The sequence below is a fragment of the Theropithecus gelada genome, chromosome 9 (assembly GCF_003255815.1).
Source record: "Theropithecus gelada isolate Dixy chromosome 9, Tgel_1.0, whole genome shotgun sequence".
NCBI lineage: Eukaryota > Metazoa > Chordata > Mammalia > Primates > Cercopithecidae > Theropithecus > Theropithecus gelada.
Window position 1 is genome coordinate 7,796,537 of NC_037677.1, and position 19,761 is coordinate 7,816,297.

The following is a 19,761-nucleotide window of genomic DNA, read 5'->3' on the forward strand; positions in this document are numbered from 1 at the left end:
GCATTCACATTTTAGTGACTCTATGAAAAACATGAAAAACTAGGGTTGTTAAGAGAGGACATGAATTTTAGTTAAGATTTTTTTGAAAATAGGTATTACCACCCTAGTTTAGGTGTGATTCTTCATGTTTTTAGTTGTTGTTAGTGTCTTTTTTCTACTAGAAATATAGGGGTTATATCATAATTCATGGGATTCTTTGATGAATGACAGTTTAATCAATTATAACACATAACATAATATTCAACACATTCTCACAGATGGGAAAAGCAAATCAAAAGTCATGTCACTATTAACTTTAACCAAACTTTAGCACAAGCAGAAAAGGTAACACCGTTAACTTTAACCCAACTTTAGCAAAAGCAGAAAAGGTGACCCCACTTTTGTGAACAATCCTTACTATGCCTTTAGGGACATGAGCATGAATACCTATCCAGAACTACCTTTCCTTAATTAAACACCCACTGTCCTTCAAAGCCTCCCCAACAGCCCTCGATTGCTTTCATGGCGCGATGGAGAGATTAGGGCAGATGGCTGAGGTGATGGTCACGTCACCCACAGATGCTAACTCTGGATGTGTGCTGCTGTTGGATGGTTTTACAGAGATTACGGGGAGGAGAGTTGTTTTTTGTTTTTTTAATCTTCTCAAAAGGGTTGTAAGGTTAACTTTACAAGACATATCTCTATTATTGATGGGTATTATTATTTAGAAGTTTGAATACTTACCTTTAATTAGCAATTAATTTTCAGAATGCTCTCAAGATAAATGGTGCTAATGAACTCGTCTTGTTGATCAAGGAACTCCAGTGCACTAAGAAGTTGAAGAACTTGTTTAAAAACTTACAACTAACAATCAAATTTTTAAATTGCTTTTTTCAGTATTTGTTTCTCACATATGTACAGGAGAGTCCTTTTCTTCCATTTCAGAACACTAAAATAACAGAAAATGAGTTCTTAGTTCTCTGGAAATAAAAATCTTTGAAATACTTCATATACACATGCTTTCTCTCTCACTTTCTCTTTCTTTCTCGATGTTGGAACACAGCTATTAGTATTATGATGATGATGTCTATATTTGTGTTAAAGTAGAAAGGGCCTGTGACCCAAATATTTTCTTTACTATTTTTGCAATAACATATCAAGATTAGATATCTTGTAATATTAAGCTTATGCTGACCAAATTTTGCAGTTTTATAATAACACAGGCTTCCACAGATTAGTATAGGAAAATATTTTTAAGACATTTGTAGGATATTTTACAGATTATTAATAAATGATGGTCATTATACACATGCATGCATTTATATTATATATTATATTATACATATGCATGCATGTTGCCATTCAATTATTATCAAACTAAAGTTCACCTTTACCAGTGGTAAAGGCTAAACAGTTCAATGGCCATTACACATTTGTCTTATTCCAAACACTTAAAACATAGAATTAAAATTATTCATGTAGTAAAAAGCCAGATACTCATTATGTGTAACCATCAACCAAGTCTACATTTGAGCAGGCAGAAGCTAGATCAACTGTATTTATTTGTTTTAATTTTTAAAATTCTAATATGTTTAAAATAAAATATATTCACTCAAGTGAAGAACTTTTATACCAGGAGAATGGATTGACCACCCTTGGACATTTCTGTGGCAGTGAAAAGAAGTGAACTACAGCTACCTGCGTCAACCTGGGGTAATCTTAGAAACATAATGTTGGGTAAAAAAAAAAAAAAAAGACCATTATAGTATCATACCATTTATATCAAGTTTAAAAACAAGCAAACTACGTACAAATGTGGTAAAACTACAAAGGAAACAGATTGAAGATCAAGATAGCAGTTCACTGGGGGCTGGGGTAGGAGTGGAGAAAGCAGGGGTGGATGGGAAAGGAGCCGCAGGACTGGGAGGGCCCTGCTCATGCTCTTCTGAAGTAGGCGATGGCCTCGCAGGTACTCACTGATTGTTATGCTTCGTAACTTCCATGCGCGTTACTTATTCCTGCTGGTAGATATCAGATCATTTCTAATTTTAAAAATTGTTTAAGTATCTTTACACTTTTTCCTTTTTTTATTAAAAGTTTCAGGCTTTTGGCCGGGCGCGGTGGCTCTTGCCTGTAATCCCAGCACTTTGGGAGGCCGAGGCGGGCGGATCACGACGTCAGGAAATCAAGACCATCCTGGCTAACACGGTGAAACCCCGTCTCTACTAAAAATACGCACACACAAAATTAGCCGGGCGTGGTCGCGGCGCCTGTAGTCCCAGCTTCTGGGGAGGCTGAGGCGGGAGAATGGCGTGAACCCGGGAGGCGGAGCTTGCAGTGAGCCGAGATCGCGCCACTGCACTCCAGCCTGGGCGATAGAGTGAGACTCCGTCTCAAAAAAAAAAAAAAGTTTCAGGCTTTTTCTTCTGACGAAGTCCTTCATTCATTTTAACTGATTTTGATGCTGCAATTGAAGCTTTCTTATAAAATCTTAAGTAAATAAGAAAGTGTAAATTAAACTAATAAAAATAAGAAACTTTTGTTGGCTCTAAAAAAAACTATTTTAAAACGTTTGTATTTTTGAGTATTCCTAAAACCAACACTTGAAGAGGTTTAGTTTTATAATTCATTTCTATTCCTTTAAATAACATAAAGTAATGAATCCAAGTTTTTGCAGTATTAAGTAATATAAAGGAATGAATATAAATTTTTGTGGTAGGGACCTGAAAAACAAAAGTGAAAATAAACAATAAAAACAAAATAACAAAAACAGAATAAACCCCCAACTTGTGGCATCCTACTTTAAATCAAGCTTAATGTTAATTTTTTTTTACTCAAACACAAACAACCGTCATTAATTTTTTGATACCCTTATGAGTTATTTGAGCTCTAAATTCAAAATAAACCAATATATTTTCTAAAGTAGTTGTGTGAAACCATCCCATTTTTTCCTAGCCAAGCCTCACATTCTTCCTTCATTCAAAGGCCCATCTTGTAGCCATTTTGCCAGTTCTAATCTGATAGAATTGCACATTAGTAAAATAATACAATATGTCTTACTATACAGAAAAGTCCAAATTTTCAAGTTATTCTAACTACAAAACAGGCCTTACATCCAGAAGACTTGAAACTGTCTTACTAGTAGTCCTGGGTATCCCCTGTATTCCCTTTCTAGGGAATGCTTAGAGTACAGCAGTTTCCCTCTGGTCTCCCAGCATCTCCCTAAGGCCTTCCCTGAGGGACACACGTTGGTAGAACTGAGCTAGATCCAGATTAGTCCCCAGAGTTAGAAGAGCAGGGTGCACCATGACATACTCTAAAGACCCTTTACCCTGCTTAAGCCAGACCTTTGTCGTTCTGCTTTGGCATCATTGGGATTTATGAACCTCTGTGGAGTAGGAGGAGGTTCTTTGAAATTTGGAAATGTAATACTAATAAATGAATGTCCATTCACTTTCAGAATACCCTAAAGCTGCCTTCTTTCTGATTTTCTCATGTTTATCTGTTGGCAGTTGAGCAGATCTGAAGTCCGTCTTGTCATTCTGATAACGGAGGCGAGGGAGGGAGGGAGGGAAAAGTTTAGATGAGTGGAATGTGGTAGGTCTAGGACAGGGGTCAGCAAACCTTTTTTTGTAAAGAGCTGAATGGTAAATATTCTAGGCTTTCTTTGTTGCATGTATAACTGGAACACAGTAGAGACCAAAGGGAGTACATGGTTATTTCTAGTTGCTAAGAGAAGGCATTACAGAAGAGGTAATACTTGATGGGAGCCTTGGAAGTTGCCAACATGTTAGGAAGGAAAAGACATTTCAGGCACGGGGAATCGCATGTGCAGAGGTACAGGAGTGTGACCACATATTTGGGGACTGCAGATAAGTCAGCGTGGCTGGAATGGGTAGAGCACGCAGGAGCTCACTGTGAATGATGAGGTTACTTCCCTAGCTTGTTTGAGGGAGCACCTTGTCAGTCATACTGGAGAAATTGGATTTTTATATTTTATTTTTTCCTCCGATTTCACAGATGGAGAGGATTTTTGTATTTTAGAATAGTGATTTTCTTTTTTTTTTTTTTTTTGAGACGGAGTCTCGCTCTGTCGCCCAGGCTGGAGTGCAGTGGCGCGATCTCCGCTCACTGCAAGCTCCGCCTCCCGGGTTCACGCCATTCTCCTGCCTCAGCCTCCCGAGTAGCATGTTTTAGCCTCACAACAAAAGCTTTTGTGGAAGCTCTGCATGTAAAATAAATAACCCGAGGCATAACTCTTCCGTGTAATAAAGAACAGCCGTCTCTATTGTGCAGTAGCCCCAGAAGGGGTTCTGCAGACCCTCAATTTCCAAGGGATGCCTTTTACAAACTGCTTCTGAAGGAAGCAGTGAAAGGTTTTTAAGATGAGGAACCAGACGCTCAGATTTGCGTGTTCAGAAGATCACCGTAGGACGACGTGAGAGATGGTTCTGAGAAAGCTGCACTGGAGGCAGAGACTAGGTAGAAGGTCCTTGCAGCCCTACAGAGAAGAGGTGCTGAACACTGAAATGAACCAGACAGGAGCAGGGGGAAAGCACATGAAAGCAAACAGTAGAAAACTTGTGCTGTCGATTCAGATCTGGCGGAGAAGACGGGAGAGAATCTAGAATGACACCAGTTTCCTGACTTGGGACCTGGTGGATGATGCCATCATTATCGTGAATCGGTAGCATAATTGATAAGGTTGTGATTTTTTTTATGATTTACTAAGTGCTTTCCCATGCATCACCTCACGTGTTCTCTATCTGTGCACCCTTCATGCTTTTGCAGCATGGCTTCTGCTGTTGGCCTCATCCTCATTGACCTCTTAAGCATTTGGCTTTGTTCACTTGGCCTCTGCTTTAAAACTCTTGCTGACTTGATCTCTTTGACATCTGACCCTCCATGTATTTCTTTAATCCTTCTTCCTCTTCTTTCTATGTGTAGGTATTCCTCAAAATACCTGAACCTGTTTCCTGTTGTTTCTTCCTTGTTCATTTCATCCATCACGGTGACTTTAGTTATCTCAACAACGTTCTTTCTCTCACGCACTCTGTCCTGTTTTCTGATCATCTGTATTATATTTCAGCTGCCGAGTAGCCATTGCAGACTAAATGTTTATCAAACTCTGTGTCTAGGGATTGAGCTAATAATCATTGTCCTTTTCTATTTCCTTATTTCCTGTTTCTGTTCATCACTACATTTGTCACTCACCAAGGCTCAAAGCTTTTTCTCCCCCCCCCCCTTTTTTTTTTTCTTTAAAAATAGGGTCTTGCTCTGTCGCCCAGGCTGGAGTGCAGTGGCACAATCACAGCTCATTGCAGCCTCAACCTCCTGGGCTCAGGTGACCCTCGCACCTCAGTCTCCAAGGTAGCTGGGACTACAGGCGTGCACCACAATGCCCAGCTAATTTTTGTATTTTTTGGTAACGATGGGGTCTCACTATGTTGCCCAGGCTGGTTTCAAACTCCTGTGCTCAGGTAATCCTACTGCCTCGGCCTCCCAAGATGTTGGCATTACAGGCATGAGCCACCATGCCTGACCAGGCTCAAAGCTTTGAAATTGTGTTTGAGTCCTTGCTCAATTCATATACCCAAATCATTTATCAGATTCTATCCATTCTATCCTCAGAATATCCTTCACCTCTGCTGCTTCCTAATCATTTCCACTATTCTATCTCTGACCCTTACTTCCTGTCACATCACTTCAGTAACCCATGATATTGCTCTCCTTCAGTACCCGTTACCTCCCACCCCCATCCATCATGCATGGTCCTGCCAGTGTGACTTTTCCCAACACATACCCCACGCGTTTTTCTCTGTTGTCTAAAAGCCTTCTAGGTCCAAACTACCAGTAGAATAAAGATTATATTTCTTTTTCTGGAATTCAAAAGTCCTAGAATCTGGATGCAACTTTACTAAACCTGCTTCCTACTGCTCCCCACCTTGCACTCTACTTTCCAGACAAATCATTTTCTGTTTCTCATACACTCCCTGTGTTTCACCTTCATCTCTTTGTCATCTGACCCTTTGTCCTGGACTTCACCACTTCCAGTCTCCAAGTATCCCAAACACTGCATAATTAGTCAAACCTCACCCGCATGCTTGACCTCACTGAGATCTGTCTCTCCTTTGACCTGCTGTAGCACTTTATCTGTCTGTGGCACTAACCACTTTCTGTGGGCTAGGCACATCCTTTATTGCTGCACTAAACTGTGAGCTCTTTTAGTTATGATTTATTTCTGATTTATTTCAGTGGCTCTTTTAGACTTTATCATTGTGCATTATATACTTAGTTAATAAGCGTCGGGAGAAATAATCTGATCTTGGAACAACTCAGCCAAGTAGACAGGGCAAGTAACATCGGCTCCTTTTTGAAAGATGAGGAAACAGGCGCAGAGAGGTTAAGAGAGTCCCTAAGGCTGGTTGCTCTCTAGTGCCAGAACTCTAGCCGAAAAACCATTTGTCAAGTGCCTAAACCAAGTGTATTTCATTGCACCATACTCCCTCTCCAAGTGGCTCACATCAAGCAAGCAAAATAGAAGACATAAGTAGTATATGAATTTGTTATAAAAGTCCTAAAAATACCTTTCTGTCATTCCTGATAATAATAATCCATACTAAGTCCTATAATAATCCATCTCTTGATTTTTTAGATGGGCGTGTGGTTGTGCACATGTGCTTCTGTGTGCATGAGAGGGAGATAGAGAAAGAAGGTGTTTACTGGTTAGGAAAAGAATTAATTCAGGAAACAACAGGAGGCCAACTGGAAACACTGAGCAATTTCCGGATCCTGAGGTTAGGGCCAGACCATGTGAAAGGGCAATGATCTATGTGTACATTCGCTGTTATTGACTACTGCTCTTTTGAGAATGATGACACACATGTTTGGAAGATCCTTGAAAACTAACTTACTTTTTAAACACTGTCAATAATTTCCTTTTTTTTTTTTTTAAGAAATCATGTTTGAACACTGCATGTTCTCACTCATAAGTAGGAGTTGAACATTGAGAACACATGGACACAGGGAGGGGAACATCACACACCCGGGCCTGTTGGGGGGTCGGGGGCTAGGGGAGGGATAGCGTTAGGAGAAATACCTAATGTAAATGACAAGTTGATGGGTACAGCAAATTAACAGGGCACATGTAGACCTATGTAACAAACCTGCACGTTGTGCCCGTGTACCCTAGAACTTTAATGATAAAAAAGAAAGAAAAAAGAAATCATGTTTGAAGCATTGTTTTTATTTCTTAGATTTTGTTACATTCCAATAATATTTCTTTTTTTCTTCCTATTTCTTCCTTTATCAGAAGAAGAAGAAGAGCAGGTGCCCACTGATGGAGGCACATCAGCAGAAGCCATGCAGGTTCCCTTGGAAGAAGATGATGAATTGGAGGAGGAAGAAATTATTAATGATGAGAATTTCTTGGGTAAGAGACCACTGGATAGTCCTGAAGCTGAAGAACTGCCAGCCATGAAGCGGCCTCGGCTATTAAGCACTAAAGGGGACACGCTAGATGTTGTGTTATTGGAAGCTCGAGAGCCACTCAGCTCAATAAATACTCAAAAGATCCCACCAATGCTTTCTCCAGTCCACGTACAGGACAGTACAGACTTGGCACCTCCCTCACCTGAGCCTCCAATGTTGGCTCCAGTTGCAAAATCCCAAATGCCAACTGCAAAACCATTAGAAACAAAGTCATTTACACCTAAAACAAAGACTAAAACTAGCTCTCCAGGACAGAAGACTAAATCACCTAAAACCACCCAGTCACCAGCAATGGTCGGAAGTCCTATTCGATCACCAAAAACTGTATCCAAAGAAAAGAAATCACCTGGACGTTCTAAGAGCCCCAAGAGTCCCAAGAGCCCCAAGGTCATGACTCATATTCCCCAAACACCTGTGAGGCCTGAAACACCAAACAGGACGCCTTCAGCTACCGTCAGTGAAAAAATCAGTAAAGAGACTATCCAGGTAAAACAAATACAGACCCCCCCTGATGCTGGGAAACTGAACAATGAGAATCAGCCAAAAAAGGCTCTGGTAGCAGATAAAACAATTGAGGCCTCTATCGATGCTGTGATTGCACGAGCCTGTGCTGAGCGAGAGCCAGATCCTTTCGAATTTTCTTCTGGATCAGAATCTGAAGGAGACATTTTTACCAGCCCTAAGAGAATTTCAGGCCCGGAGTGTACCACTCCCAAAGCTTCCACTTCCACGAACAATTTCACAAAGTCAGGATCCACTCCTCTGCCTCTTTCCGGTGGAACTTCAAGTTCCGATAACTCATGGACAATGGATGCCTCCATTGATGAGGTTGTACGTAAAGCAAAACTGGGAACACCTTCGAATATGCCCCCCAACTTTCCTTATATTTCTTCTCCGTCAGTGTCTCCTCCCACTCCCGAACCTCTCCACAAGGTGTATGAGGAGAAAACCAAGCTGCCTTCCTCTGTGGAGGTAAAGAAGAAGTTGAAAAAGGAACTCAAGACTAAAATGAAAAAGAAAGAAAAGCAGAGAGATAGGGAGAGGGAAAAAGACAAGAACAAGGACAAAAGTAAGGAGAAGGATAAAGTGAAAGAGAAAGAGAGAGACAAGGAAGCTGGCAGGGAAACAAAGTATCCCTGGAAGGAATTTCTTAAAGAGGAAGAGGCAGATCCCTATAAATTTAAAATCAAAGAATTGGAAGATGTTGATCCCAAAGTGAAATTGAAAGATGGACTTGTGAGGAAGGAGAAAGAGAAGCATAAAGATAAGAAGAAAGATAGAGAGAAAGGCAAGAAAGATAAAGATAAGAGAGAGAAAGAAAAAGTGAAAGATAAAGGCAGAGAAGATAAGATGAAAGCCCCAGCACCCCCACTGGTGTTGCCCCCAAAAGAGTTGGCCCTGCCCTTGTTCAGCCCTGCCGCTGCCGCCAGGGTCCCAGCCATGCTGCCGTCTTTGTTACCAGTGCTTCCGGAAAAACTGTTTGAGGAGAAAGAGAAGCCGAAGGAGAAAGAAAAGAAAAAGGACAAAAAGGAGAAGAAGAAAAAGAAGGAGAAAGAGAAGGAGAAGAAGGAGAAGGAGAAGGAAAGAGAGAAAGAGAAGAGAGAGCGAGAGAAGAGAGAAAAAGAGAAGGAGAAACACAAGCATGAAAAAGTAAGCAGTTTCTCATTTTTGGCCCTATCTGAACAGAGTCCTAGTGAGAAACACAGGTAAACAAAGCCCAAATTGTATCTGTATTCTGGATGTAGATCACCCATCACTTAAGTGGAAATACATTTGTAATGAGGTTACAAAATTTAATTTTAATTCTAAAACCCATAAACCTGTAATCAAGCCCTCAATACACTAGCAGATGTTAAAAATTCATAGCTTAAGAGGCATCTAATCACAGACTATAAACTCTCTATTAGCTATAGTGATCTCTGGCAATTTAAAAAAAGCAAATCTGGGTTCTTAAATTGTGAATAATATTTATGTGAATTATCAAGTCTACTACATTATATTTTGTACCCAACTATTGAGAAAGGCAGCATCCATATTTCTAAAAGCATGCAAAACCACGGCACTATTTTAAGAGGACAGCAAGGCCCGTGGAAGGACCACTGCTTTGGTTTTCTTTTTGGTGAGCCATTTTGGCATGTGTTTAGGATTATGGCTGTCTACAGAACTTTCCGTAGCATCTTTTATTCCTTCCGTTTTCTGCTTTAATAAGATAAGGGCACATTTCTGAGTATCTAGGCTGGTCTGTCAGCCTGGTGAGTGGGCAGAAAGTAATCCCACATGGCAGAAATGTTTCACCATTTCAGTAAGTCAGACTTAATTTCATAGTGTACAGCCAGAGAAACTGATAGAAACCCCGCAGTTTTGTAGACACTGGGGCCTCAGTCCTCAGGCTGTGACCTCTGCTTACCCGCCTTTGCTTTTCAGTCCATGGTTCCTTGGATTACAGCAGCCGGCTGGGTTATTTGAAAATTTCTCATAAACTTTCTGAAAAAGTATCTATTCATGGTGCCACCCCTAGAGCTCCTAATGATCCTTTCCCTCTGAAAGTTATCCTTTTTGAGCTTGGCTACAAAATATCCAATAATTTTTTTCATATGAGGAAATTTGATGTATTTGACCTGCAGCAGATGTATTACCAATAAATTTGGAATATTTTTAACTTCAAACTTACCTAGAAAAATTAGTGTAGTTGACAGCAGTAATGGCAACTCCCATTTTTCTGCCTACCTTGATTCTTTCTTTGTTCTCTTTGGCTATTCTAAAATATAAAGAAGTGAAATGGGAATTCTGATATCAATAACTGAACGTTGACAAGTTAACAAGACACAGAAATCCAACTCTTATTTCCATTTAAAAAATCATTTTATTATATTATTATGCGATTTCTATATAGTAGTTGTCAGGTTTTAAAGCAGATCCATACACCTTATTTTCTCCTCCTAACACATCTGTGACATGGGTCCAGCAGGTAGTATTAGCAATATTTATGGAAGAGAAACTGAGCGTGAGAGAATGACTTGGCCAAGATCAGGATGACACAGCTAGCAAGAGCTGGGTGAGTTACACTGCAGAGAGACTTCACATGGTGAGGTGTTTGTTGTTAGAGATGTTGCCTGACTGCAGTTAGTCATTTATCCCTCGTGTAACTAGTAACTTGGCAGCTGAGCCCTCAGTAAATCAAACAGGGGACTCTTGCTTTCACCACCGTCTTCACTTTGGAAAGTCAATGGAGTTGTTTCAACAGCCGTTATGAATTTGAGTGAAGCCATCAGATTAGGTTTGTAACAGCAGTCCCATGCCTTTCTACAGCATCTACCTGACTTTAGGAAAGAAAAGTCCCTCAGACCACCTTGGTGGAAGGCAAAGGCTCAGTCCCTCGAGGCACAGAGTTCACCTGAGAGAAAGATACACGTTCTTGGATCAGTTTTGATGGGCTGTGGAGCAGGTACATGGCAAAAATAAAAATGTAGAAAATTCAGCTATCTTATAAGACCTTTATAAATAATAAATAGTAATGTCTATAGCGTTAGACCTGAGTTCAGATCCTGACCTTTGTGAAATGGTTAAGTTATTTATATAAGGATTAAATGAGAACATACAGGGCGTGCTTAGTACCATATCTGACGCAGAAATGTCAGTAGATGGAGAGGGTGTTCCATTCTGAATCAGACGATAAAATGTAGGAACCTGGAGATTGCTGCTCCATTGGACTGTATCAGCTAGCCTGTGTTAATACGGGCAGGTCAGCTATTAGTAGGTTTTAAAAATTATTCTACTTCCTTGGCATTCTTTGGAATATTAGCCCTTGATACAAATAGGAAAGGGTAAAGGTTAGGACAACCCATGGAAATGCCATTGACAAGGAGTAGTAATTGGGATAGTGACATAAACGTTAAGACTTCCCTTTCTTCAACCCCATTTAAATCCCCCAAACACCACGGCATATGAGTAAACAAAAACACACCTGAAATGCGGTTCCATATGGTCCAAGAATTTTCCAACAAATCTACAGAAGTAAGGCACCAAAGGTAAACTGAAGTGAGACATATCTAAGCTGCCCCAAGAAAATATCTTCAGCCAAAAGAATGAAGGCCACAATCTCGTTTTCCCTTCTCATCATCCTGACCAAGAGCAATTCTCATGGACACTTGCCAGATCGGCAAGCAAGAGCATTTGTTTAAATTTTTTAATCTCCTCATTTATTTTACCTGTTTATAAACCCTTTACCAGCCTTATCTACATTTATCAATACCAAGAACCAATAAAGATGTGATTAATTAAACAGGGATTTGCCTGGTAGGTAGAAGGAGCTTCAGGCTTTGGAATCCAGCAGACCTGGAATAAGATCCAGGACAAGTTTTTTAGCTTCTTTAATCCTTAAGTATTTCATCTTTAGAGATAATGATAAGAACACTAAAAACAGCAAAACAGTCATAGTTAACAGTGAGTAATTACTATGTGTTAAACACCATGCTAAGCACTTTAATTCCTTACCGCAACCCTCTAAGACAGATGCTGTAATTATTGTCACTTTAAGATGAGAAACTAAGGCTTAGAGAGATTAATAGACTTGCCCAAGATCACACATCTGTTAAGTGATTGAACAGGAGTCAAAATTTAAATCCAGGCTGTCAGATGCTATAATTTATGGTCCTAACTACCACACTTTTCTGTGTTATGTTAAAATGGGATAAGTGAAATCATGTGGTTAGGAACTCACCATAAGAAGTTCAAATTGTTTTTCTGTTGATGATGACAAATCCAGAGAGTGGTGAGTTATGCAAGCTTTTAGTTCCCCTTTGTGGGCAATCAGACACCTAGTCAGGGTTGGGAGTCTAGACTGTCACTTATTTAAAATAGAACCACATTGACTTTTTATAAAACACATGTTAATGGCCAGGTGCAGTGGCTCATGCTCCCAGTACTTTAGGAGGCCAAGGCAGGAGGATTGCTTGAGGCCAGGAATTTGAGACTAGCCTAGGAAACATAGTGAGACTCTCTCCAAAAAAAAAACAACAACTGTTTTTTTAAATTAACTAGGCATGGTGGTGCACATCTGGAGTCCCAGCTGCTTGGGAGACTGAGGTGGGAGGATAGTGCCACTGCCCTTCAGCTTGGGCAACAGAGTGAGATCCTGTCTTTAAAAAAAAAAAAAAAAAAGAAAAGAAAAGACGGCCAGGTGTGGTGGCTCACGCCTGTAATCCCAGCAGTTTGGGAGGCTGAGGCGGGCGGATAACGAGGTCAGGAGATCCAGACTATCCTGGCTAACATGGTGAAACCCCATCTCTACTAAAAATATAAAAAAATTAGCCAGGCATGGTGGCAGGCACCTGTAGTCCCAGCTACTCGGGAGGCTGAGGCAGGAGAATGGCGTGAACATGGGAGACGGAGCTTGCAGTGAGCTGAGATCGCACCACTGCAGTCCAACCTGGGCGACAGAGAGAGACTCTGTCTTAAAAAAAAAAAAAAAAGAAAAAAAAACATGTTAAGAGCAATTATGTTATCCAATTGCAGTCACAGCCATAATAGTTGTAGCAGTGATAAATTTAACAGTACATTTCAGAACAGTTTAAAATTGTTACTAATACTGTCACATTTGGGATTAAGTAAAATTTTAAAAAATGTTGTATTAAAATTTGTGTGTGTGTCATCGTATATATTGCACGGATCTTTGGGGTTTAGATGAGTATACAGGATTACTTTAAATTCCTCTTGTTCTTTTAAGTGATTTTTGGAAGGAGGATCATTTTGAAAAAATAAATGCATTTTTAAATTTATGTTAGTGGAACTCAGTGGTTATACCTATTTTCTTAAATAGAAGGTAAGCCAAAATCTATCTGTCAAATTGAGGAATCTGTTTTTACATTCGAATATGATCTGGAAAGGCACAGTAGAGTTTCACCCCAAAAATGCTGACATCACCCACCACCTGTAGATAAGTCAGTCCAGTGCTGGCCGAGGGAGCGTGGCTTTGGCAGCCACACTGACTGGGGTGGAAATTCCAGCTCTGCCACTTACTCGTTATTCACCAACCTCTCAACCTCACAGACCCTCTGCTTCCTTCCTCCGTCTCCTTCCTCCCATTCAAAACTGGGAAGAGACAGCAGCATTCTAAAGTTTAACTTATCTCTGCTTAAAAACAGTAGATTCATACCTTCTCTAAGAATATTTTGGCTTCAAAGGCCTTCTTTCTGCCTTCTCTTAGAAAACACTAAATGAAGAGCAGTTTGTGTCGTTTAATTAAGATGAGTAGATGACTATAACAGTTCTGAATTTTCATACATATATCCCATAGTGTTGATGATCAACCCATGCATAATTGGGAGTTGTTGATAATGGAAAGCCCATAAATTCTAGAAAGGATTCTCAACATTTTTTATCCTGTTGATTGAGGAATTGTTTTATTTGAACTTTGGCTACTGAATAAACTAACTCGATAGTAAATGATAGCATCTGCCACCTCTTGAGTGCCTACAGATTCCAGGCCTAGCCAGAATTCAATGATTTAATTCTCCCAGCAGCTCTGAGGGTTTCATATAGTGGTTCCTGTTTTACGGTTGAGAAAACTGCACAGAAAGGTCGAGTACCTTGCTGCAGCCAGTGAGGGGAGGGCCCAGGCCTCTCTGCCCGAGGCCTGTGTTCTTTACTGCCCAGAACGGCCTTCTCGGGCCACTTCCCTCAGTCTGCTTTGGTGACCTAAGTGACAGTTGCAAATGAGGGGCATACGAATGGTTTGATGCTTGACAGTAAGGGGACATCATTATTTTATAAAATGTTAGTTCCTGGAGATACCTTAGAGAGCGCCTGTTTAACTGCCATATTTTAAAGAGCAGGAAAGGGATCTTCTTACACTTTTATGACTTTAGCAATCAGAACAATTAAAAATGTTAATGTTTCTTTAATCTATCCCCAAATCCGGTAGGATTTGCCCCCAAAAATCTTTTATTAAATTTAAACAGTTTGTTCTTTAGAGAATGATAAATCATCTAATTGGTTTGTGCCTTTAATGAAAGGTTTTCATCCTTTTCCCCTTCTGTTTAAAGTAATATAGTCTCATTCCAAGTCTTTTCTAATCAGCTATTGTAATTAGTGAAACGAAGGGTTTTTTTGGTAAATAAAGAAACCCAATAAAGGGGAGGGAAATATTTCCTTCCTGTTTCTCGTAACTGTATGTTCCAAGAGGAAACAAGAAGCTTAATGTTTCAATGAGTATATTTAAATTTGTAGTTTACCCAAAGCCAGCTCCCAGCCTTTCTGACTCTACACTCTGAGCACAGTCAGGAAAGCTCGTGTTCTCTCTCAGCTGTCTACGTGGGATAGCACTTGTTATACTTAACCACAACTGCACATTTTCTAACTCTCTGTTTAATATTTTAAATAGTTATCGGAGTTTACTTAAACTGTGTTTCTAAATGGAAATAATGTAAAGACCTTAATTGCTGAGAGATACAAGAGGCTTACAGCCATAGTTCAGCATCCAAATGTTAGGTTATTCAATTGAGCTTTCATCAGTACTATTTACGAGTTTTTTTTCTAACATAACAGCATAGATGGGAATCTGAACTAGCGCTTGCTAAATGTGCTGCTACCCTAGCTAGTATACATATATGGTGGGTTTTCTTTTGTAATGAAAGGAGTTTAACATTAAAAAAATAAAAAATAAAAAACCTTGGACAGATTATATTGACAAAGCTGCCCATTACCTTGGCAGAAAGTCCCTGTCAAAAGATAAACTTTAAAGCTGGAATGCATGAAAGAGTTCCCAGATAGAATTTAAATTTGAACTGATTCTTTACAGATAAGCTTTTTAAAAATCCACCTCTTTGCTTCAAGTCAGGATTTTAAAAATAAATTTCCCCCTTAAATCTCTTGAGCGATTTTCATTTTTTGCAAGGCCGCACTGCTGGTGTCCTGGAAAAATGGAGAGTTAGAGCTTTATCAGTTGGTGCCCTGAGGTATGTGGCAAAGAAGCTAAATCCTTGAAGATTAACAAAAAAAATGCAGCACATGGCAATAAGGGGCTTATATGACTACTAGTATTAGTTCAGGTGAAAGAAGTATTGCTTATACATAAAACTGGACAAATCCACTGACAATGTATTTTTAGTTAGCTACAAAGGAGTCTTATATTGCTGGACTTTACCTCTTTGGTGAATTGGGAAGCTTAGTAATCCACTGTAAATGCTCTTCTGCGTGCCCCAATTCTCAGCATTACTCCAAAGTGCTGTTCTTTTATTTTAACCCTTAAATGCTCCTTGTGGCCCCAGATTTTGGCTTGATGCCATTAAAAGATGGCATTAGTCATGCCATCTAAGTGAATGAAGTCATCCTTTTGTATGTTGTTTTCTGGGAAGTGCACATGAGAAATTATTTTATGATTGTAGGAAATGCCTCTGTTTTTATTTTGGTAAGCACACAAAGTTAATGGAAACAAAAATCCGGGAAGAAATTTTAATTTAGAAATTGTACTTTCTGTATGTGTATTATTAGCATCCTCATTAATCTTTTTCTACAGTCCCTTGAATTTTCTCAAGTTAAATCTAAATTAACTTGTCTTTAGGAATGAAATAAAAGTGTCTAAGTAGTTTTTAGGTATATCCTGGTTTGCCTGGGACAATCCCAGTTATGTGGTATAATTAATAGCTCCCTCCTTTCCTGTCAGAGGCATCTGTGTTTAGATGATACAACCACTGTAATTACAGATGAAACTTTGAGCCCAGATAGCAGGTTGTGAATCATTCGTTAATTCAACCAGTTGACTGAATACCTGTTGCTTTCAGGGCACATTTATACCGTTTTAAATCTAACTTATAAGATGTGTTTCCACTTTTGTTTACTTGATTTTGACATATTATTTAGTTTTTTTTAATAGCAGGTAATAAACAGACCATGTCTTGATTCCTTTGTCCTGCCAAGCCATTTAAGACAGCATTGAAAACCCAGCTAGTTTAGTTGAGTGAAGGCGGGGCCAAGGTTAACGTCAGTTTCCATATAAACTAGTTAGCCTCCCACAGAGAACAAAATTTACAGCTAACCCCAGCCATCTCACAGATGTGTGTCATTTATCATAAGAGAGATTGACAAATAAAGTGAGTAGCTCCATGTAAGCCATCAGCATTACCAGAAAAAGGACTCACAATATGTGTCAGAGAGTTAAGGAGCAGTATGGTGAACAGGGGATGAATTTGGTGTCAGGAGACCTGGATTTAGGCCATTTACCTACTAACTTTGTAACTCTGGGCAAAGCACTTCCCCTTTCTGAGCTCTTACATGGGAATAATAACACCATCCACACCTACCCTATAGAGTTGTGAAGATAGAGTTGGATAATGTAAATAGGACACAGTTCACCAAGTACTATACAAGTGTAAGTTATCATTATTGAGTGTTATGGTAATAGACATGGGCCAAACACACAGCTGAATGATAGTAGAGCGGAATTTTTTAAAAGGTAGGTCAAACAGCTTCATTTTAAAATAGAGCTTAAGGAAAGGTTACTGGAATGCGTAGCTGCTAGTGTTGTCAGTTGAAGAATTAAGAAATATCACTTCTAATACCTCATCATTGATGACTAGGTAACCCTAAAATGTTTAGAGTTGAAGAATGTAAGAACTTCATATAATTTTTCATTCTCTGAATCAAAAAGACTGCATTCCATCTCAGGTTTGCTATTTGTGTGACCTTAGAACAGAAAAGGAAAACAAAATGGAAAAGAAAGGAAAAATGGTTTCTCCATATATGATCAGTTTCATTTCAGTAAAATGAAACCCACACTATCTACCCTCCATGTTTGTTTTTTAAAAACCTTAATGAGCACATCGGGAATATAACCAAGCACAATGCCTGGCAGATTATAGGTAGCTTATAAATATTTGTTTATTTTTGTTATGTTTTCCACAGATAACACAGAAAGATGAGGAAGCGTTAAATAGTTCATAAGATAAAGACTGGACCATTTGTTTTCAGATTTGTTTAGATATAAAACTCTTCCTTTAAAAAATATATTGGAGACGGCCAGGCACGGTGGCTCACACCTGTTATCTCAGCACATTGGGAGGCCGAGGTGGGCAGATCACAAGGTCAGGAGTTCAAGGCCATTCTGGCCAGCATGGTGAAACGCTGTCTCTAATATCAATACAAAAAGTAGCCGGGCATGGTGGCATGCACCTGTAATCCCAGTTAAAGGGAGGCTGAGGCAGGAGAATCACGTAAACCCAGGAGGTGGAGGTTGTGGTGAGCCGAGATCGTGCCACTGAACTCCAGCCTGGGTGACAGAGTGAGATTGTGTCTCTCACTCACACACACACACACACACACACACACGAGACTTGAACACTAGTTATGCATGGGCCTTGCTCCACCTGCCACCCATCCCCCTCATGACCCTTGACCTTGAACCATTCTGTCTGCAGGACCAGGTAAATGAAGGAGACATCAGCCAAGAGTGAGGTTGGCTAGGGGGAAGGGGCGGTTTGTGGGGAAGCTGGTAAGTTAAGATTTCAGTGTGATGAGATGAAATACTTATAGGATATTTAGTTGAAAATGTTTAATAGGCAACTTCATATTTTGGCCTTAGTATCAATCAGTGCTAATCCAGACAGAAATTTTGAAGACATATTTTAAACTTACAGTTGAAACTGTGGGCAGGGATGAGATCACTAAAGAAACTGTAGCATGACAAAAGGAGAGGGGCCAAGTAAAGTCAGGTGAAAGAAGAGGAGTTTGTAAAGGAGAAGGAAGGAGCATGAGAAGACCTGTAATGGGAAAACATGCTGGGACATGAGGATGAGGACATTGGCAAGGGTTGAGGACTAAAGAAGAAGTGAGAAAACAGACAATGAAGTGAAGATGGACATTTGTGAGAAATTGTTATAAGGAACTGTCCAAAGCACTGGTTGGGAGCTAGAGGTTGAAGAGAAGTTAAGAAAATGTTTAAGTTGGAGTGGAGCACATTTAAAAGTGAGATAAAGGCCAGGTGCAGTGGCTTATGCCTGTAATCCCAGCCCTTTGGGAGGCTGAGGCGGGCAGATCACGAGGTCAGGAGATCGAGACCATCCTAGTCAACATGGTGAAACCCCGTCTCTATTTAAAATACAAAAATTAGCCGGGCGTGGTGGCACACGCCTGTAATCCCAGTTACTTGGAAGACTGAGGCAGGAGAATCGCTTGAACCCGGTAGTTGGAGGTTGCAGTGAGCCAAGATCGCCACTACACTCCAGCCTGGTGACAGAACGAGACTCCGTCTCAAAAAAATAAAAGTAAAAAAAAGTGAGATGAAAATAATTTGTGGAACAGAAAGACTGAAGATCTGTAAATAAGCAGATGATAGAGAAAACTTCTTTAGTGTAATTGTGGGCACAGAGAAGTTTGCAGGGAACTGAAGGAGCTCTCCTTCAATACTGGTGGCCTCACCAGTATTTCCTGTGGAGCTGGATGTGTAGAAGGGGAGAGGAGGTCATGGGAAGAGTCTTGAAAGTGGTAAAGACTGAAATCATCGCTTCATATTCATGCTTTACACTTATCTTAAGACTTACTAGTATCAGATCCTGAGACAGGCACTAGAAAATAGCAGTAAGCAAAACACACATGGTCTCTGCCCTTAGCTGGGTTAGCTGATAAACAGCTAGTATCGGAGGCATACATTAAGATGGAATTAAAAATTTTCTTTGGTATCACTCGGTGCTCTGGGGGATGGTTTTAGGGTGGTCCTGGATGTATGATAGAATAACTAAAAGGCAAGACGGTTGGGGCAAGATCAGTTGATAATTCAACAAATGTCTGCTGAGCATCTCCTGCATGCCAGGCACCATGCAAGGGGCTTGTCGAAGCCGTAGATCTTGATGGGCTGAGGGATTTAAAAAACAACTCTACGAAGAGACAGGTAGATACACATGATAAAATAATAGATTCGATCTACATGTACTATATTAACTTTATGATATGTTGATCATTATTTTCTGTGTTCCCCTTTAGAACCACTATACTGTTCTATTATGATGTAATTCTTGAGCTTAAAATACATAAATTAATGTTGCAACTAGTCAGTGACTAACAGTGAACCAGTGACATTGAACATCTGGCAGTGCTTGGGACAGTTCCTGACAACAAAGCACCATCCCACCAAAAATACCAATCCTATGACCCCACTGAAAAACGCTGAGACAGACAATAATTTGGAAATGCACAGCTTCTGTTTAGCTTGTTAATTCAAAATGTTGACTGTATGATCTGCAGACCAAAAATTGTGAAGAGACCCTTTAACATCAGACTTAGTTTCTGTGTTCTCTTCTG

At 39.9% G+C, this 19,761-nt stretch overlaps 1 protein-coding gene across 1 annotated transcript in view; it reads left to right on the forward strand.

Annotated features, from left to right (window-relative positions):
* Positions 1-19,761, forward strand: part of TAF3 (TATA-box binding protein associated factor 3) — a 198,301-nt gene that overhangs the window by 137,540 nt on the left and 41,000 nt on the right. Inside the window, exon 3 of the mRNA XM_025397951.1 lies at positions 7,292-9,120. Within this exon, the coding sequence (XP_025253736.1) occupies positions 7,292-9,120 (1,829 nt within the window). The remainder of the gene's footprint in view (positions 1-7,291; positions 9,121-19,761) is intronic.